Source organism: Phalacrocorax aristotelis, chromosome 20 (genome assembly GCF_949628215.1).
Source record: "Phalacrocorax aristotelis chromosome 20, bGulAri2.1, whole genome shotgun sequence".
NCBI lineage: Eukaryota > Metazoa > Chordata > Aves > Suliformes > Phalacrocoracidae > Phalacrocorax > Phalacrocorax aristotelis.
In genome coordinates this window covers 6,674,907-6,696,531 of record NC_134295.1, presented here as the reverse complement: position 1 = coordinate 6,696,531, position 21,625 = coordinate 6,674,907, and the positions used below count along the sequence as shown (strand labels likewise).

At 43.8% G+C, this 21,625-nt stretch overlaps 1 protein-coding gene across 2 annotated transcripts in view; it reads left to right on the top strand.

The window, feature by feature from the left end:
* CSMD2 (CUB and Sushi multiple domains 2) overlaps window positions 1-21,625 on the top strand; it is a 351,736-nt gene that overhangs the window by 69,973 nt on the left and 260,138 nt on the right. For both annotated transcript variants that reach the window (XM_075115031.1, XM_075115030.1), the window contains exon 4: window positions 15,313-15,425. In XM_075115031.1, coding sequence (XP_074971132.1) covers window positions 15,313-15,425 — 113 coding nt within the window. The remainder of the gene's footprint in view (window positions 1-15,312; window positions 15,426-21,625) is intronic.

Genomic DNA, 21,625 nt, shown 5'->3' with positions numbered 1-21,625 from the left:
AAAAGCAAATGAGATATAGACTCTTGCATGATGGACACTTGCATTCTTCCTCTGGATGTTTCTAGACTAGTGACTTCAAAACCTGGAACTTGCTCCTCTGTGCTGTTTGTCTCCCTTTTTTGCTCAGTGAATATTTTTTTGTGCATCAGTCTCACCTCATTAAACTCCATAGCTGCTGCCCAACATTTTTTCCTTTTTCTCCCTTTTTTCTTTTTCCTGCGGCTATCAATTTTGTTTTTTTCTCAGACTGCTTTCCAAATGTACTCAATTCATCATCGAAGTGCAGCACTCGAAGATGGATGACCATGCGTCATTCATCAAACCTCATGCTACCAGGAGGTGGGCCAAAATAAGCTGTAAGCAAGTATTAAAGAAGGGGGAAAAAAGAATGCGTCTGTAGAGAAGGTAACGGTTTTGTTCTGTGCATTCAAGGCTGATCAACGTAACACTTAACAGAGGAACTGTATCTTTTTTGCTTCTCCCACTGAGCTTAAGCTGCTGAGCATCACTCGTGTATTTCAGTAGATCATGGCTGCTTGACTGGGAGGAGAGAACGATCTTGGCGTCGGTGACACTTTCTTGTGCTGAGGGATGGAGAATGGTTAGTCATTTCAATACCCTGCTGTTCCATTTAAGCCATCTATTCCTAAGACCTTCCTCGGCCTGATGTGTCAGTGCCACGTCTATGTGCATTTCTGGGAAGGGGTTAATAATTGCGTTCATCATGCGCTGGCAAACACCCTGTTGTCTTGCAATTTAATGTGGTGTGAAAGTTCCCTAATAGAATAAGAGCAGACTTAATCCAATGAGACACTTGCTAATAAACTCCTTTACTGTATATTAGGGAATTTGCGTTGTGAGCTTGTGATGAGTATGTGAATATTAAATGCGTTTCAGTGGCTTAATTTAGACATCCAGGGCTGTTGTCGTCGTACAGTGCCATGACTTTGCGAAAACCAGAGCTTGTTTCCAGGTCCTTGCTCCTTCAGCTTCTCTCAAATAATTTGTTTTTCCCCAACACCATACAGCAGCTTTCAGCAGGGACCCCTGTAACAGAATTTTCTTTGAAACCTGAGAACAGCGATAGCTCCAGGTTTGTGTCTCCCTTGACTTGAGGAGGAGAACTATGTGTTTCCGTGAGCTCAGATGAGATTTGTAACTTCCCTTTGGTGCCTATATGTGGCTTTCCCTTCTCTTGAGCAGTGTTTGTGCTTGTTGCTCTAGACCAAACCTATCCTTCAAGTTCGTGACTGTTCTGAACTGCTGGTGGGATCAGAGGGATGCATGTGGAGGCCTGATCTGAAAACTGCAGTTGCGCAAGAACAGTCTTTTTGCAAATTCCCATTGTGCTTTGATTGTGTCATTGTTAAGAGGACGCTCCAATCAGGTTAGTTTCCTGATTGGTTTCCCACTGTGCTGGGCTTAGAAGCTCAGCAGAGACCTGACTAAAATCTGAATATTTGGAGTTATTTATGGATCGAAGATTGCCATGGGATTTGGGAGACTCTTTGCACCTTTTTGTGTCAGACTGTTTTTACGTGACATAACCAGACATGGTTAACAAGAAAGCCACATGACATCTTCAAGCTATTTCATCTGCAGCTGATAATTTGCAGGATGCTTTTAAAGTGAGAAACTTAAATTAGTTGCTAAATTCCTTATTTGAAGTTTCAGGCGTGCACTCAGATCCAGGGGATATATATTTACAATATATCCGGCAGGTCAGTCATTTCAGATACCTAATTCTGGTTTCCTGGAGGGAGCCATTGAATTTACACTCAAAATTAGGACCGGTCAATTTAGAAAATCAGATTTATTTTTCTTCCCTTCCAAAGATGCTTAAAACTACTTTGGAAAGCCCAAGGGACAGAATATGCAACCTTTTTATTTTAACAGGAGAGACCACTCGCATATGTGCTGAACGATGCTGGGGTCACGTTTATGGGCTTTCCTTCCCACATGATGTGGGTGGGTAATTGCATCGTCTCCTGGTCTGCCTTCCCTGTTCGAAGGAGATGTTTCAGTGATACTGAATTTATTTGGCTAAGAAAATGTTTGCTTGAGCCAGTGTATCAAGAAAAATAAGTCTTTATTATAGCCAGAACCTTAGTAGTGCAGTTTGCATTTCCACAGAAGTTACTAGGAGGTGGATATTGACACAGCTGTGAGGAACCGTCCCAATCTGATGTCTACAGAGCGCATAGGGTTAGAGGAAATGTTTGCACATTACTGTGATAGCTTCATGCTTAAAGAAGAAATCTGTACTGCCTTTAGCTCACGGGCACTGTGAATGTTGAGACGTGAGCTAGAAGACAAGTTGTTATGCACAGTGTCTCCTGTTAAAGCTGCTGTTGCTTATTAGAGATACTCATCCTTCTTCCCTGACAAATGACGGAAGAGTCAAGAGGAGGATTGCCATCAATATGCTGTGTAAGCAGTTAAAAAATCGTATGATCTCTTTGGCTATACTTAATTGACTGAAAGATTAAGTATTTTGTTTGAACTGTAAATTATGTGATACTGGTGATAAGAGTTGAATTATCTACCGGGGTGACCTATTTACAGATACAACAGGAATACCTGTTTCTTGTCTGTTTCTCCTTGATAACCTTTTAATTGCTCTTTTTAAAATCGGACTGGGTGACTTGTACTTAATTACCAATGAAGAGAACAAAGCTTTTGATCTTAAGAACAATGGAAGAGAGGAGGAGACAAAGGGTACAGTGTATGCTCTTGCTTGCAGAGACGCAAACCTGGTTTAAAATAACATTCTGGGGTTCTGGCTTCACAGGCGCTGGGTTTGCTGGGGTTCAATGCTGTAAAGAGTTCCTGGAGAAATAGCATTGGCCACCTGGTGATACACGGAACTTGTATTAGGATTTTGTGTTGAGTCACCTTTGGTCCTGTGACGTATCCCTTTGTAGCTACAACCTTGTATCTCCAGGGTGCCTACAGTTCTTTTGACTAAGCATGAAGATAAGTAAAATGGAGGGCCAGCTAAATCTTTGTCATCTTTAGTGAACGTCAGAATCCTGCCTCCCTTTCCCTATTAGCAGAGTCTTGTGTCACTTCCCATTAACTCCATGGGAGTGGGGGGAAAAAACACCCCCCGCCCCACCCCCCACCCTCTGAAAAACACAACAAAAAAAACCCACTTCATATATTTGTTCTCTGCTTTTTAGAATAAAGTACACTTATTTTCCTGAGATACTTATTTGAGCTGCTCCAGTGGCATTAGGGCCTTTTGCCAATGGCCTTGTGGTTTTGTTCTGAGGAAGTGCTGAATATTTAAACTTCAGCTGTGAGATAATTGATGGAACTAGATCTGAAAGTCCAGGAGAGCTAATGGAGTTAATGCAACTGCATCTAGGGCTGTTCAATTTTGAGAGGCTGTATTCAATTTTTCCATATTTATTAGGAGAGTGTGCATCAGGATGAGTGATAAAAGCTGATGATTAAATTGGGGTGGGAGCTTTTTCCATGCCACCATGCTGAATAAAGCAGGCTTAGGAGGAGGCCTGACTCTGACCTTTCTGCAGCCTGTTACGATGGAGAGGAAAGGTGGCTCAGTAGCTTTGGTCCTGGTTTCAGGGTTAAAGGATCGGCTCTGTCACAACATTTCTTGTCCTGTACGAACACAACCTGTCTGCAGCAAGGCCTGCCATTGCAACGTGGCCTGTACTGTATCTGGCAAAAGAGGATCTTGTTGAAAATTAGAACCTTTTATTCATGGCCCGTCAATAAAATACTAACTGGGGAGGCAGTTTCCTGGCTGCTGGTGGCTCTGCATTTTGTCTGTTGGACTACAGAATTTTTTCAGGTGTGGCTCTCCCTGCTGTGTTTAGTACAGGGGGTGGTTTGTTGTTGAGCCTTAAGGTGTTGCTGTTACTCAGATAATATTTTGTTTTCAAAATTGTTTTTGTTTTCCTTCTAAACTGCTGATTAACTGTGTTTACAGGCAAAATCTACTAGCAAACCTTGACAATGACTCTTGCTTCATGTGAAGGTATGCTAAGTGTATGAAGTGTAGAAAGATTTTTCTGTAATTGGACAACATCTAATAGATTTTAATTAAGGCTCTGCACTGGAACAGTCTGCTTTTGATAGATCTGTGAGCACTGATTACCATTAGTAATTGAGGTAGGTTTTAAATGGGTGAATTTAAGTAGTGTGTGGAAATTCTGGGGAGGATCATGGTGTCCTTAGCCTTCCGTGGCCAAGCTGATGCAACTCATGAAAGCCTCCTGTTCCTTTGATGCTGACTGTGGGAGGGAAGGGAGGGGAAATGCCCATGGAGTGCCCTGCCGTAGGACTTTGCGGATGGGTTTGCTGGCCAGCGAAGCCCAACGTGCAGGGGTTTTATTGGACTCTGCTGTTAACATCACGTTGCATAATGTATTTCATTTCCCTCCTCATCTTTTCCTCTTGCAGTTTATCTGCACTGTCTGACAGCACAGGGCTTTGCTTTTGCTAATACAGAGTAATTGCTGAAGCCCAGGATCATACAATCGCCTCTAGATCTCTCTAGCCTGGTGTTAGGTTTTACTTCAGGTGGACTTTTAATACAGTGACTGCAAGCCTTTTAGAAAACAGGAGTATTGTGCAGTCTGAATGGGATCTGGTGTATGATCACTGTAGACCCTCCAGTGCCCACATCCACAGTGTTCCGGGTAAATTAAATTTGCATGGCGAGATCGCCAATCGCTCTCATGGGCCGGCTCCTTATCAAAGATGGCTGATGATAAAGGCAAGAGCTGCTTGTGCTTGACTAATAACTGTTCTATACCGAGAAAGTTTCATCTCTTCATGTATGTATGTTTGTAGTGTTTGAAGTGATATGGTCACAGACATCTTTAGTCATCTTCGAGTTGTTTATTTTAGAGCTGCTTTTATGCTTTTAGCAGCAGTGGCAATTTACAAAACCAGTGGGTGAGCTTTTGGGGTCAGAGCAAGCGAGATTAGATTTTTTTTTTTTCAGCAGTGGAGGGAAAGAAATTGAACTAACCCATAGCCCTTGCATGGCGCTTCTCATTTTTAGATTACAGTGCACTGAGAAGGAGCAGGTCTGCTGTACTGTCGTAGAAGAGAGAAAGCAGCACAGGGAAGTTCAGTGAGTTGCCTTAGGCAGCACAGGGAGTTATTAGCTGTTAGCTATTAGTTATTGAACTCGGGTTGCCCAATTGCTGTGTTTCTGCAGAACTGCATGATGAGAAGGTGGCTGCAGTCTGATCCTGCTTGCGTAAGAGCCTGTACAAAAAGTCTCTTGACTTTATTAGCACAGAATCAGGTCTTCAAAAATAATTTCACTTTTAGTCAATAGATATTGACATCAGTTGGCATCAAGATGGCCGCTTTCTTCACTGATAATTACTGTCGGTCTCCCATGAAGAGGGTGCTGTGGGCAGGGCAGCAAAGTGGCGGACGTGCAGAGGTGGTGATGAAAGCAGCCCTAGCAGAGCGCTGAGGTGTGCTGGTGATCCCTCACAAGAGCATGGGTCAGATACATGTCTTAGTCCTGTTCTGAGCCCGGCAGCTGCTCTGCGCGGGGGCATTGGGAAAATCACCTATTTCAAGTTTTCCCATCTGTAAAATGACGCAGTGTTTTAGTTTTGCAAGTTAAATTTGCAAAATGCTTAGAAGCCCCCAGGTGGAGGGTTTGTGTGCCAGGGTGGGGAAAGAGGATCGAAGTACAACACTGATGAAGTTCACAGCCGTGCCTTTTAATCCATTTTCCTGAAGGAAGTCAGAATGTACGTGCTTTCATGTTACGTTCCGAATGCAGTGAATCTTTAGATCAAGAAGTCTTTGTATCTATATGGTCTGACCTTGAGAGTTTCTCAGGCAAAGCACCTTTTTAGACAGTGGATATTTCCCTTTTATCACAATTAATGGAAGTCTACAGGAGATGATACAATCTTACTAGATCGTTGAAGATACAATGAAATTGTGGAGTGCTATTACTTGTGGTCTCAAATAGAAAATTGACGAATCTTCAGTGCCCATTGACTCTCATTCATTATGCTCCTGTTGGGCGGCAGAGGGTAGCCTGGCTCCTTTTAGACTCTCCGGAATTGGATTTTGGTGTGCTGCAAGAGCAACTGCTGACATTTGGCCCTTTTTCTTAATAATGAAAGTAATTGTTTGCGGTTTCGTAGCTGTTTGGGAAACATAAAGGCTTCTGCTGTCCAAAGATGCAGTAATTGTCCTTAAGTCTTCAGAGATTCTTCAAATATATAGGCTTACAGCTGATTCAAGCTCCTGTAGTGGAATAAAAGGTTTAGGAAGGAGATAAATATTTTCATTTGAACTGTTTGGTAGCTTATGTTGTCACTGATCCATGTGTAAATTGAAGTGTGAAATGCTGTTCTAGCATTTTTATATAATTTTTTTTTAGCTATTGAATTTGGGCCCTGTAGCTAGCCAGGTGCATGGCAGGACATCCCCTCCCTGGAGTTGCTCCTGGTTTATGGGTGGTAGAGGAGGAGCATGGAAATGGAAAGGAGGACCTAGCACCAGGGCAAGCAGTAGCTCTGGTAGTGCCAGATTTGAAGCCGGGGCTTTTCGCCTCTAGTGCACTGTGCGTTACTGGGCTCCCCGGCTAAACATCAGCTGTTAGCAACAGTTTTATCCAGTTTCTGCTCAATATTCAGCATTCACACAAGGTGCAAGTGAATCGAGAATTAGTTATGACATAAATCAATATTACAGTCTTTTTGGATAAATTTTCATCAGCAGGAACAATGAGATTTGTCTCAATTTTTTCATCATACGACACATCTTCTAAAGATCAAATTTCTTATTAACCTACTTTTTTTTTTTTTGACTGCGCTGGCTGTGGAGGACAAGTTGCATTGGTTTTGTTCCATTTGGGTGCTTCTTTTTAACTCTTGGCTCTATGGAAGGTGAATTTCTACTGTTTCTTTCTCATCTGTTGCCAAAAATTTTATTTTATTATGTGTTCTTTTAAATTACTCTTCAGGCGTTAGCATAGGCCTACCTGTATCGTGGTGCGAGGTGAGAGTGCAGTTCATGTGGGAATGCCCGAGATGGCTGTCCCAGGATCGTGTAGGCAGAACAGTGCTTGCCTAATGCTCTGGCTTAATATTCACTCGGGGGAAGTAAAGATTCTCTTCATGCTGGTGACTAAAGTTTAATTCAAATCCTGATTTGAACTGCATAAAGAGTAAAAGGGATGCACAGACTTGGCAGGTGAGACGTGGATTCCCTCTGCATGTCAGCTTTGGCTCTTTACAGTTGCATAGTTTGGGCTTCTTGAGATTCAGGGCAAACAGGAGGAACAGCGATGGGTGCGTAGCAAGCGCATATACTAACCAAGTCATAATTAAAGTTTTTGCTTGCTGTGCCGCCTACGACAGCATTTAAAACTAACAGTGGTATATATCTTCAGTCCCACAGTACCTGCTTGCCATGAACCTAATGCTTGGTGCCTCTCATCTGGGAATCTCTGTATGTTCCCACTGAGGCTCTGAGCATCCCTGCAAGACTTGTGGGTGGTCAGGACTGTATATGGCAGGGACTGGAGCATGGAAGGAGCTTGGGGTTCAGAGGATCACCTAAAATCTTTAGCAGGCCAGTGGCATAGCTGAGAGCGTAGCCATGGAGCTGCGACTTGCAGCACTGTGCTTGCAAAAGCTGCCTCCCAGCTGAACAAGCTCGAATGAGTCAGTGGTATTTCTGGTCAGAATGCTGCTGGCCTGCGAACTTCTACGTCTACTCTGCCTTTCTTGCGTTTAAAGCTGTTTTGAACATTCGTGTCTGTTTATATTGAAGTTCTTCAGGCCATAGGACGCGGTATTTGCACAGCACGCAGCAGAAGAGTTGATGTTACTGAAGGACTGTGGTGACTACTGGGGTGTTTGCGACACCTCCAGTATGGCGATGCTTTCCTGTTGTTCACCACTTGCATTGCATTTAGTAAAAGCCTTCTGTGATTTGCAGGGGGTTCTGAGAACTTCTTTTTTTCCCATTTACTACATTTCACACCCCTAATGATTTTTTTTTTAAGAAAGCCAGAAATAACCTAAAACTGTCAAGGTTTGAATTGCTACTGCTGAGCCTGACTTGGTTGATATCCAAATTTGTCTTTGTTTATTCAGAATATCAGCTCAGATTTGCTAAGAGGTTGCTAGAATTTGGTGAACTTTTCAGTGAATTTGTTTTTCATTTTTGGTTTTTAATAACAACACGGAGAATATAGATGCCAAAGTTTTTGTCAGAGATCTGCTTGCATCTCTGCTACCTGAGAAGTACAGAAAAAATTAGCATGGAAGGGACATGATAAAAATAATAAATCCAAGTCCATGGTGCTCTTACTCTATTGTGTTGTATGGAAAATTACGTTTATTGACATTTGCTTATTACCTGTTCCAGCTCGAGCCATGAAGGCCTCATATTTGTGGTGGCTGTGCTGGATTTAGGCTCTGTAAATAACACCTTTCTAGCGGGAATTGACCCAAACCCCATTTCAAATGAGTGAAGAAGTGCGTCCAGGCTGGAATTTGAGCCCTGTGACTGTCCCGAGAGACGGTGCTGTTAACAAAGCCTTTTCAGCATCCGGAGGTAAGCAAAGGACTCCTGTGGCTTGATGGATTACCCTTGGCTTGGAGAAGGGAAGGAAGTGCACTGGATTCCTAAGTCATGCTGGCACACGGGGTTTTGGCTGTACGATGTTGGGGTGAGAACAGCCTGCGAAGTGCTAGATTAACTTTCTGGAAAAACTGTATGTGTAGTCTCTGTCATCATGAGCTGAGTTTAAGGGACTAAAACCGAGTTTAAGCCGAATTAAAGCTTTTTCCCTCCTAATGTTTGTTATTGTCTTGATAAGAAAAATATATAGTAATGTATGTCAGAGCCAATGGATTATATTTTAGAAACAACTTAATTATCAACCAGCTGGGCAGAGGGGATGGTTGGATGGAATAAAATGGATGTGTGGCATTGGCTGGCAGCGAAGTAGCTTGGAGGTGCTTGGTGAAATATGAATAGGGAATATATATACAAGGAGTTACTGCTGCTCGCAATGTGCCTCTGAAGATGTTTGTTCAGGATCTGTTTGTAGCTTGACTTAAATACAAGCAGGTTGGTTTTGAGCATCAGTCATTCCAACAGAGTTGAATAAATCCAAATATGAACTGATGCTGTTTTTCTTACGTCATTACAGTATCCTTTTAAGCTGGCTGAGGTTTGTTTTTTGTCCAGAGCATCATTTCAGCCTTACAGGGATCAAAATTAAAGGATGACTGTCTAAATAACACCAGTGAGTTCTGCCTTGCAGACAGAACTGACTTTTCAGTGTCTGCAGCATGCATGAGCTGGAAGTGTTCTCAGATTATGCTCTGCTTGTTTTATTGATGATTAATAAGAACATTTACAGTACAAGTTATTCTGTCAATATGGTTAAAAAAAAACCAAGGTAGCATCTCATTGTAATTAGTTTTTTCTCCCTTCCTCTCTGTATTACTTTAAAGAAACAAACAGCCACTGGGGAAGAAACCTCTGAACCAGACAAGCCTGAGGAAATGCTAGCAGTCAGCTGGCTGCTCGGGTACGTCTTTCACCCACACTTACTAAGAACGGGGGAAAAGGTCCGGGCAGTTCTGGCTGGAAATAGAAGGGTGAAGTGTGTGAGAGAGGCCAAGGCGGTGGCAGGCTGTGGTGCAGCTGCGGGGGATCAGCCAGGCAGGGAAGCGCGGGGTGTCTGGGAGGAGGCGGCTGTAGGAGCCGTAAGGGCACTGGAGCAGGTTACTGGCTGGGCAGTGGGGTGGTGGCATGGAAAAGCCCCCCTTGCAGACAGGGCCAGCACTGAACCTTGCAGACACTGATATGTGAGAAACAAAGATCTGTCAGCTTCAGTTTTACTGCACATTTTGAAGTCCTTGTGCCTAGGGCATCTGTGCTTCGCTTTTTTGCCAGCTTTGTAAAGTAGTAGCTGAAATGCACAGTGGTTCGCTTGGGATGTGGCCCATGATTTGGGGGGGATGTTGAATTCCTTCAGGATGAAAGATGATTTCTAAAACTAGGACATTAATAGCAATGACAACGTGGTTTTTTCCCCCGTAGACTAATTTACCCTATACCCACCAGCAACTGTGTCTTTAAAGAAAAAATATGCTACCTGTAATGAGATCTGAGATGGGATGGATTGCTGTGGATAAATTCCCTGATCTCTTGCATTTATTCCTTCATTCCTGACATACGCTCCATGAAGCAGCCTTGAGGAAGACATCTGCGAGTGACCACTGACTTTGCATGTGGCTATGTTTCCAGTTTCCCCTAAGACTCCCAATTTTTAAACGTATCTACATGTGTATTTCTGAAGGTGTTCTCCCTGCAGCAGCTGGAGTACAATGCTTACACAGCCTTTTATCAAGACTGAGAAAGTTGCAAATGTCAATATTGCTCATACGCCTTTTTCAGAGGGAAGATTGATCATACATTTAGCCTCTCGTTGAAGCTAGCGAGTTCCCTCATTGCTGTGTGCACATGCCAGCTGTCCAGCTGAACAAGGCATATAAAACTCGATTCAAAGTCAATTGGAAGTTATTGGGCTCTTTCTGTTGGCCCCAGTTGATAATGGATTAGTCAAGTACTTCATGAATGCACCTTTCAAATGACTGGAGGTTGGCAGCTGCCTTGTTAGCTGGGCACGCAGTGTGAAAGAGGACTCGCCTGCTCATTCCGGACTGTTTCCCAAAGGGCAGCTCTTACTCTGAGCCGTTGTTTTCTCAACACAGCGCCTTACACCTGACTTACCTTGAATATTGTCCTGGGATAGTGCAGGGGTGTCAGACAAGCACTTACAGAACCGTGTCATTTAAACTGTATATAGCAAAGAGAGTGGTTCATTTGCTGGGAAATTTTCTTTAATAGGTGCCTTTAAATTACACCCAGGAAAAAATCACTGAAGTATGGTGTGGTGTAATTTAATGCTGGGTTAAACGATGCAATCCAATGCGTTTTCATTAGATGTTCTGAGACACTTCTCTAGCATTTATGCTTTAAAGGCTGTTGGATTGCCAGCTGCAATAACTATTTTGATTGCAGCCTGAGCTGATGGTGGGCATCCTACCAGAAAAATAATGCGCTGTTTTAATTATGGCACCTGCACTCCAAAATGAGAGCCTGCGTCACAGTACGAGATACAGTGGAACATGCAACAGACGGAGGTGAGAGCCGTTTGCAGAGGGACTGAGACGTGGGCTGTCCTGGCTCACTGTTCTTTTACTAGGGCAAAAGAAGTTTTCACCTGTGAGTCGAACCCGCTGAGCGGAGCAGTCAGCAGGTCTCTGGTGCCCAGCTCCTTTCGTCAGTGGATGGGACAGTTTCCCACCTGGCAGGGATTTTGTGCCATTAGGGAAGTTGGGGATGTATCACAGAGGCAAGAGGGTTGGGCTCTGTGAGCCAGAGCCCAGCATACGGTCCGGGCTTCGAGCCTCAGCAGCTGCTGGTGTGCAGAGGGGTGTTGGTGCTTGTGGCCCTGCAGAGAACCTGTAAAGAGGTGCTGGTTAAAACAGTACCTAGTTTTTACTAACATCAGTTCTAGCAAAGCTGTTCCATGAAGCAATCTTGCTGTTCTGTTGCAAATGGGGAGTCAAGCACCAGAAATATCTGCGACGTCTGTGGCAAACCTGAGGCAAAGAATGAAGAAGGATGCAGAGTGGAGGATTTCTGTGTTAATTTGTTTTGGTATATTGATTTTTGCCATACTGTGAAGCAAGGGCAAGCTTATGAAGTGGTATTTCTGGCACTGGTTTAGTTTGGTTCCTCACAGTAGGAGCAGAATTAAACCAATGAAAAACACATTGAAAATCTCACACAATCAGTGTTGGCTCCAAGCAACTGAAGGTGATAATCACTCAATAATCCATTTGGCCAGAGGTACAGGAGAAATGGAAGAGGATTATTTGTGCTGTTATTACTGCCCTCACCTTCTTGTTATGGCCCTTATTAAAAACAAGAAACAGTTTGCTGCTTTTCTTTCTCATTAGCATATGTATATTTTATTGCTGCACTAAACAGTGATGTCAGAATTACTCTTTCATGTAAGAGGCTGCTGGGGAATGATTTAATATTCTGCCTGCTGTTATGTTGATCATCACGCTTTAAATTTTACCTGGGCTGCAGATTTAGGGAGGAAGACGTGAGGACAGTTCACGAGGCAGGTCAAAAGAAGGCAGGGCAGCCTGCCAGGCTTGGCTGTTTCTGGGTCTTTGAACAGGAGTGCTGAGGTTTCACGGGAGTGATTTGTGCACTGGCCTGGTTAAATCACGGCTTCTTTGAGAGGGTGTTGCCTGTGCTCTTGCTTGGAGAAGGCGAGAGCATCGGAAGGGAGAATTTTCAGTTGTAACTGTTGGTTGAAGGTTTAAGAGGAGGAATAACTTTTTTTTTTTGGCTACAGCTTCTTCCAGTGAGGACCAGGAGGAACTTCAACTGATTTCTAGTGCAGGTTTTCACTGCAGGAGGAGACACAAAGTAGTGGCATAGAGGATAGGAGTTGCTATATAGATTTTTTTCTTATTGAAGCAGTATTTCCTGCTTCCTCGCTGAATAAGTTTAGATTCAGCACTAGTGGGGACACTTTTCAAACAGCAGAAAGGCTGTTTGATCTGAGGGGGAAGACTGTGGTCACCTTTCGTGCTGTCAGGCAGCCCGTTTGGTTCTGCTTGCTCCAGGGACACGAGACAGACACAAATGAACATCTGAAGGTAAGGGCCAGGAGAGATGGTTGGGTTTATTAATTTTTTAGGGGTTCTGGAAGCCCAGAGGTTCCCATGAAAATTGACTCTTCAGTCAATGTGGAATCTGTAGAAATGCTGAGAACAAACCCTTGGTTACAATTTCATGCCCTTATGCACAGGCCATCCTTTTCTTTTAAGGCCCTGTAACTAGAAAACACAAATACATGCTTAAGAGCAGTGTTGTTTGAGGTAGTGCTTAATTCCCATTGACTCCTACGGACACTACACTTGCTTACAGGAAAGCAGGCATGTAAATGTTGTCCTGAATTAAAAGCAACGTCTGCAAAGTTGGTACTCCTCGTACATGGACTGTGAACAGATTCCACGATGCAAAAAGCTTAGGTCAGAGAGAACAGATCTACTTGGGATTTAAAAAGCAAAGACTATTGTTTACTAATTCATAGGTAATGGTCAAACAGCATTTCACTATTAGAGGAAGAAGAATTGACAGGTCCTGCCGTCCATTGTAGGTTTTTATTAAAACTGGTCCATGCATTTTCTGGATTTTTTTGAGTGCACAAAGGTTTTAATAAGCCATTTTAATTAAACTGCAAAATAAATTAATCAAAACTATGGCCATCTTCCTCACTTCTGTGTGTGGTAAAACTATTCTGAGTCCTTAAAAATCCTGGAAGATTTTTAGTTTTAATAAACAGGAACAATTGTTCTTCCAGGTCTACAGATGATGGATTTTATATTGAGAGCGGGGTAAGTATTTGACATTAAAACTTGACTGCCATCATTAGGTGGCAACTGCATGAGCTTTGCCAATAACTGGAAATTTAGCTTTAATAATGTTCTCATGCAGAGCCTGTCAGCTTTCATTAGTCAGAGTTCAACCTGTTTGAAATAATATTTAGGTTTACTAAATCAGGGCCAGAGTAAGAACAGTAGGGAAACTTACTGTCTCGGGAAGTCGCCCGGGGCTGGTGGCAACTTTAAGGAGAAATTGCTTGGGCTGCAAATTGTGGTGTACGAGTACCTGGTCAGAGGGAGGATGGCGGCCCCCAAAAGTAAAGATCTGATTTTGTTCTATGGTTGCTTTTTTTATTCAATATAAGATACGAGGAGAGGAAATGCTCTGTCAAATATGTACTTACAGGTATCTCTTAAGGGCTCTGAGTGCTTTCTATCACGAGTGATCTTTTGCCCTCTCCTAAGAAAGACTAGCTGCTGTATAAAAAAAGATGTGGGATAAACCTCTGAGTATGTGTGTAAGAAGCTTTAAGCTTGCTTTCTTACTGTTTATCTCGCCTGTTTATCTCGTGCTACTTGTCCTCGTGATCCGGCTTGAATACTCTTGATCTCAAATGATCTCGCGTGGCAGTGAGTTCCTTTGGTTGCTGCTGCTTCCGCAGCTTTGTCGAAGCCTGGTTTTAGCACAGCTATTAGGCGATGGGGATTGCTTTAAAACAAATGTTCCTTATGTAAATCACCTGAGCTGAGTGTAAGGAGAAGGCTTCAAAGTTACAAAACTACAACTGTTTGTGAGCAACGTACGTTAGCTGTTCTTGGGCGGTGTCAGTACAGCATCAGGGATTTAGTGCGTGGGGTCTAATAATGCTAGTTTAAAATAATGACCAAACAGATTTTTGTAATAGATTTAACGGTTGTCATTTAGCTCTCGGTCTGCAAGGACAGCTGGGGAGGGCTATGGGTTTCTGCAGTGCTGTCTTTAGTCACTAGTCTTGTCACCTTGTCTTACAGTTCTTCCTACTCTGACTTGTGGGCATGAGTCTCTTCTAGGCGGTTCCTACGATGCATCTACTAGATCACCTTGTGCAAACAGTTCTTGTCTGTGGGCTTTGATTTCCTCAGGTGTTAACCATCGCAATCCTCGCCGTGGTACATATTAGGAAGGAGGATGAAAAGCGCCATCCTTGGGATTGTTTTTGCAGGCACGTTTGGGTGGGGGTTGGGGAGGATTCCTGGAAACCTCAAAACTTATCCACTCTAAAACTACAGAACAAATACTCTGAAGATAGCCACCCTGGCGGGCTTTAGTTGGTAATAACATTTTCTTGCCTGCTCTCTTCTGCTGTTTTAGATTGTGTTCGATTTAATGTAGTTTGTATGACGCTTCAGACTCTTACCTAATGTTTTTACTCCAAGGTTCTCAATGTATTATAAACATTATTGAATAATGTCTTGGGCTCACTCAGCAACCTTAAATACTGCTTTGATTTCGTGGGTGGGGAAAGTTATGGTGAAGGGCTCAGAGCCTGCTCCGGGATCCTAGAGCTGGGCTTAGTAGAGCAGCTGTTGTTAGTGAACAAGGTGCGAAGCAGATAGACTGGTTTAAAATACAGTCAAGGAAGAAATACATTAGTAGCTATTCTGGTAAGCCAGGATGTGTTAAAAGCCCAGGATGAGTTTGCCCAGCGTTTGTTGAACAGCTATTGAATTCAGGCTGTCCAGGCTGCTTTCTTTAGCTCTGAACTCCCGGCTTCAGGCTGGGACATGTTGGCCGAAGTGGCCGCTGCCCCACTCTTCCATTTGCTCACAGGTCGAAGGCAGAAATGGCAAGTGTAACCTTCCTTTCTATTTCTTCCAGGTTAACGGGTTTCCAGCTGCCTGCTCCTATTGTGAGTACCGGGGTTGTGCTGTCCCTGTGGCTTGTGAGTGATTATGCGGTCAGTGCTCAAGGCTTCCAGGCAAACTATGAAGGTAAGTCTGCCCAGTTCAGTAATTGTCTTGAATTGTATCTGCATTTGGCTTATGGTAGGATGTAAAACTAAGGTACGGAGTTTATACCAGGATATATATATGCAGACACTTAAGCCGAGACGGGATTGCCTGCTTCTTGTATAATTTGATCTATTTTTTCAGAATTCAGATTGTTGATTCTTCCAAGCGTAATGTATTTTTTCTTCTCAGCATCTGTGCTCAAAACAACTTTAAAAAGCTTGCTCTGACAGCAAAGCTAGAATGACTGGGAAGGAAGGGTAACGTGGGATTCGACAGTGGCACCTGCAGGGTTACAGCAAGCGCAAGGCCCCGGGCAGCCACCGGGATTTACAGCTCAGGCAGCGGGGACTGCAGAGCCGTGCACAGGGTGCTCCGACCTTAGTGATTCTCCCTTTACGTTCTCTTCACTTACTGGTTACTTTTCCATGCACCTTCCTCCCCAAGTGTTTAAATTCACCTCATGTGTCTCTTGTCATGAATAACATAGTGTTTGGTTGTGGAGGTAAAGGATTGTATGTGAAGACTTGGTAGCTCAGAATATCTTGGGCAGTGGAAGTATCAGATACATGAAAGAACTGTTGATAGTAGAGGGCAGGTGATGATTCTAATGTGAGCTGGTACTGCTGGGTAAAAGACAAATTAACCACCTTAAAATTTGATACATTTATGTTGATTATTGAACCTAGAATGTTGTTCCTATCCCTGTAAATGTTTTTCTTTGGAGTCCTTACAAGTTCTCAGCCTTAATGATAATTTTTGGTAATGAGTCCTACCAGACAATTACCCAATACATTAAACCAAGCAGATGCCTTCATTTTGATGATGTTGGAGTCTCTCAGCACCTTCTGCGCTTGACAATTGTTCAGGTTCAGGAGAATTCTGTTTAAATATGCTCCAATTTCTGATTAAAACCTGTTGCTCTGCCTTGAGGCAGCAGTGGCACCAAGATGCTTTGATTAGTCTCAAAGTGATCAGCACGTTCTCCAGTGTTCCGTACGGCTCGGCAGCGGCGTTCAAGGTCATCTGGGTCAGAGACCGTGCTCAGTTTGCTCTGAGGGTGTGTGCCTGCTGGGGACGCTGGTGGTGGTGGCGGCGCTCAGGACGGGCAGCGCTGCAGCGTGCTGAGGAAAGGCAGGTCCCGTTGCCTGCTTGCAGAATCTCTGCTAGGACAGGTGTCAGTCATTGTGTCTAGGAGATGCGACAGGACGTCGCTCCCAAACTCTGGTAGAAGACACGTAGCTGGTTTTGTACTTTCTTGACATTTAGAAATCATTATTTGCATTTAGTTAGTTACTTGTACATGTTCGTGGGTTTTTGTATTACCTTGATGCAGTGGGTAATCTTGTAAAAAAGCTTTTTCCAGGGTGCCCTTTAGTCGCATAAACTTCAGAAAATTTAAAATATATTTGACTGGTGATCAGGAGGCTTTAAAGCAGGTAACTGAGCACATCTCCGGGGAAGAAAAAAAAATGAAATGAGCCACTGAGTGACACAGAGCATTAGTGTAAATGAAAGCTTTGTTTTGAGCGGGAGAGGGGCAGGCGTGCGAAACCTGATGCGCTGAGCCTGTCTCAGAACAAGCTACTTGCTTGCTACTTGGGCTGTTGTTAACTAAGGCCAAAGGAGGAGGTAAGTGTGTTTTTGATCAAAGGGACGCGGACATGGAACTGCTTGAGCAAGTCCAGCGGAGAGCTACCAAGATGATCAGGGGCTGGAGCATCTCCCTGGTGAGGACAGGCTGAGACACCTGGGTTGTTCAGCCTGGGGAAGGAGAAGGCTGGGGGGGATCTCATCAATGCTTATCAATATCTGAAGGGGGGGTGTCAGGGGGATGGGCCGGGCTCTTTTCAGTGGTGCCCAACGCCAGGCCAAGGGGCCACGGGCACAAGCTGGAACACGGGAAGCTCCACCTGAACATGAGGACAAACCCCTTCCCTGTGCGGGTGCCAGAGCAGGGGCACGGGCTGCCCAGAGAGGCTGTGGGGTCCCTTCCCTGGAGACATTCACCCCCCGCCTGGACGCGGTCCTGTGCCCCCTGCTCTGGGTGAGCCTGCTCCAGCAGGGGTGGGGTGGGGTGAGCTCCAGAGGGCCCTGCCAGCCCCCACCATGCTGTGATTCTGTGACATGCTGCTGTTGTAATGCTGTTTCAGGTCATTGGTAATCTACGACTCAGTGAATAGCTTGTGATTCGATAATTCATGTTTAAAGACAGAACAATGCATCAGAGTCCTTGCAGTAAATGGCTCCTTTATGATCTGCTATCAAAGTACGTTCATTATTCTCCTCCTCCCTTTAAGCAATCATTGGGAAATGCACCAAAAGAAACAGAATTTCAAAACTGAATGAAAGACCTCAGGAACTTTTTAAAAGGAGGACAGGAAGAAAGTATGTAGTTGGAGGCATCAAAGTGGCACAAAAACGTTGCGCTTACACTGATGTCTGCTCTACCCTGACCCTCTGGGAAATACATAAATTGAGGTTTTCTTTATCTAAGCTAATATCTTCCTAGCTTATCTAGGCAGTATGATGCCTGCATGATAAGATCTCTTAAAAACAATTTCTTGACAACAACACAGACATCTCCTGCTCATACCTGTATGTATGTCTCTTCATTTCTCGTTGGTTTGGGACGCGCAGTTTAGTTGGACATTTCACGAGCTAAAAAAGGGAGGGCTTGTGTGCAGTGGGGGCAGAATCTATGAAAAATGTTTCCACTATGAGACCGTTTGGAAGTACTTTAAGAACAGAAAGGCAGAGTGAGTTTCTGAAAGTCTGCAGGGCTTTTCTTCATGCCCCAGGTAAGGCAGGTGCCAGAGGCGGCGGTGGAGTTTGAGGAACAGCCAGCTCTGGGGCTGCTGCCCTGTGATGCTTCTTTCTTGAGCTCACAGCTTTCTGACTTCATTATGTGTTATTGTGCCTTGCTGGTAGATCTTCCTTAATCCTCTTTTCCTCATTGTCCGACTTCCTCATCTTTCTTCATTTAGTTTGGTGTGTGTTGCCAGCTTGTTTCTGTCTGCTTTCATTGTCTGATTCTCCATGTTCTCCAATCTCTTACTGTTTGTTGTGATTTTTCTCCAGATGCCAAATACTGTTTCAAAGCTCAGTAAACTCTAGGGATTTTATATTCATTCTGCTGCTGTGGAAGACAGTGCTGAGAGCAAACAGAATGGCCAATGTTCTCCTTCCCCAGCCCAGGCATCTCTCGAGGAGCGGACGCGGTTGTGACGGAGGATGGTGCTGCCGTGGGTGCAGCATCTCTGGTTTAAGGCACCAGCTCGCAGCTTCGGAGATCTGGCTTCCGTTCCCAGTTGTGGTGCCGGCCGTTCTGCACGATCTCACGCTGGTCGTGTAGTCGGGTTCCCAGATTCCAAGTTGCGAAAGAAGGTCAGAACGGTCGTTGAGCCTACACACCCCTATGAATTTGTGTTCGTGACCACGCATAGCGCGTTCAGGAGCTGCCATATGGCGTTGTGACCACGGGAAAGCCCACAGCGGTGTCACAGCTTGAGAGGAGACGCGACTAGTTTGGTGCAAAGAAGTCTGTTAAGTGGATGATCTGGAAAAATAAACAGGGGCAACCATTGCAGGATGACTGGGAATGAAGATCGTCAGCGTTTTCTTGCTGAATTGCAGGAACAGAGAACGTTTCATTTCCATTTAAATAAAATAATTTGATCTGAGGTATTTTTTTATTTAAGAGTTTCTTTTGCTTAAATCTAAGCAGTTCTTATGAAGCTTCATTTCAAAACATATGATTTAGAAAATACTTAAATTAAGTGCTTTCATGCTTTTAGCATCCTTAAATTTGGTTTGGGTTTTTTTTGTTCCCTGTTAAACTGTCCCTTGAATTCAGCATGATTTCACTATTAGTCTTGTTCGCCCTCAGACTGTGGGATTCTTTCCTTTTTTTATATGACTAAATGATTCTTCTGAAAAATCCAAACCAGCTGTTGTGGAGTCTTGCATTTCAGTTCAGCTGCAGGAGAATTCAGAAGTAGACACAGCTATAAATAATTTAAGTTAGAGTTTTACTAGGACATGAATCTTGACAGTCTCATCTGTGAAAAATATTCCTGAAGATTTAATGACCAAAAATGACCAATGCTTCCATTTATTGCTTCCTCAGAAAGATGTGTGAAGCTAATATTAAGGCACATGCCCACACTACAGTGTGAAATTAATTAGAATCACCGCTGCCACACACCTGATGAATACGTAGTAAGTTGACATTTAAAATAAATTGGGCAAGTCTTTTACAATAAGAGGAAAATTGATATAAATTCCACATCGTTTCCTCAACAATGCTAATAGCAGTTTGTGATGGATAGCAGGTGGGTTTTTTAGTTTACTAATGTAGATATAAAATTACATCATTATTTGTAAACCATTACCTCTTTGCTGCCTTGTTAGTCCTGAGGGTGTGAAAAATAGAAAAGGATTTAAGGAAGGATACCCGAACCTGCTCTTTATCATACCCAACTGGAGCGCAATGCTATAAAACACTGAGGCTCGTCAGCTTAATGAAAGTTTATGCTTTTCAAGGCTGTACAGGTCCCTCTTTCTGAGACTCTCCGAGTGCTTATCGAACACCAAGCAGGCAGTTGGGGCCTGAGTATCCTGCATAAAACTTCCTTCTGCCCTGACGCTGTGTTGCACCTTCTGCCAAGACGGGGGCGGCTGGGCAGGGCTGTCGCGTGGGGCGAGCGCTGCCTGCGCAGCCTGGGCTCAGGAGGAGGACGGGGCCGCGTGCCTGCTCACGCCCGGAGCCCAGCGCCTGGGTGTAGTCCCAGCTCGAGATGTGGACAAGAGAAGCAGCAGCCCAGGAGGAAGGAGACAGGTGAGAAGCTGCAGCACAGAAAGGGCCAGTGAGTGATGGAGGTCACGGAACACAGCAGGCTGAAAATGGTTTTTCTATATCCCATGGGGGATAGCTGATATTTCCTTAGCCTGCTAACCAGATGGCTTCTTCAAATGGAGCAGAAATCTGTTGAAGGCACAAGGATCTCGCCTGAGACGTGTCCTGCTGTGGCCAGGGCAGCGTTGTCCAGTGGATTTCTAGTAGGAACAGGAAGGAATTGGATTCTCACTTTACCCTTGTCCCTGTCCCCCAATGTTGATGTTCTCAAGTCGCGGTTCTGCAGCGTGCCTCAGTTTCTCTCAAAGGGGATTATATCTTCATTCATGGTGTTTGTGTTTTAACAGTGAAAGCGCTATATAAAAGAGCGGCAATGCAGTAATGTTAAATACATTTTTTTTTTCAGGAATCCTCATCTATAACTTTTAGAGTTTTAACATTAATTGGTTTTTGTTGGTGGGTTTTTTGGTTGTTTTTTTTTCTTCCCCTTTTTCCCCCCAAAAGCAAAGTTCACTTCTAAACCCCTGGAGAGAACCAGGGCGTTTTGGGCTCTGGGCTCTGCCGCTGCAGAAGCAGTGCTGTGTGATGCAGGAAGATTCAAGAGTAGGTAAAGATTTTTCCTTCCCAAGACATCGTGTTTGATTACAGCTGCAACAAATTTGATAGCTGCAAACACTAAGTGCCTGATTGAAAAGAAACAATTATGCCTAGAAGAACACTGCTTATTTTAAGAAATTAGAAGCGTTTAAATACAGAGGGAAACAGCCCCAAGTAAATGGTGCTGTTTTCCTTCATAATAAATACCCTCCTCTTAAGCACAAATATCTCATTCTTTAGAGGGCTGTTTGTGGAGTTGCCCATACATATTTAGAAAATACAATTAAAAACTGGTTCCTGTCCCTCTTTGGCCATTCCTTTTGCTAATCCCGAATGAGGTGGCCTGCCTCTGAGTTGCTCTCTGGATGCGTTGCCACCATGCACAAGTTGTGAAACGGCTTTAGTTCTGTTTTCCTGTCATTTGCCTTTACAGTAACAGTTGCCCCGTTAATGGAAGACAAATCAGTTTGATTTCTGTCTTTGGAAACAGCATGCAAGAGTTTGTAAAAACAGCTAACTGTTCAAATCTACTTCTGCTTATGGTAAAGAGCAACAATGTCTTGGGGGGGGAAACTACAAAACAATGGGGATCCCTTAAGGCCGTGGGGAATGTTCTTTTTTATTTTTTAAGTCCTCTGATAAATTGGCAAAAAGTGATCTCATTTTTCAAAGACCAGAATGGAGGAATTTGGATGTACAAATCCTTTGTCTTTTGAAAATGAGTCTT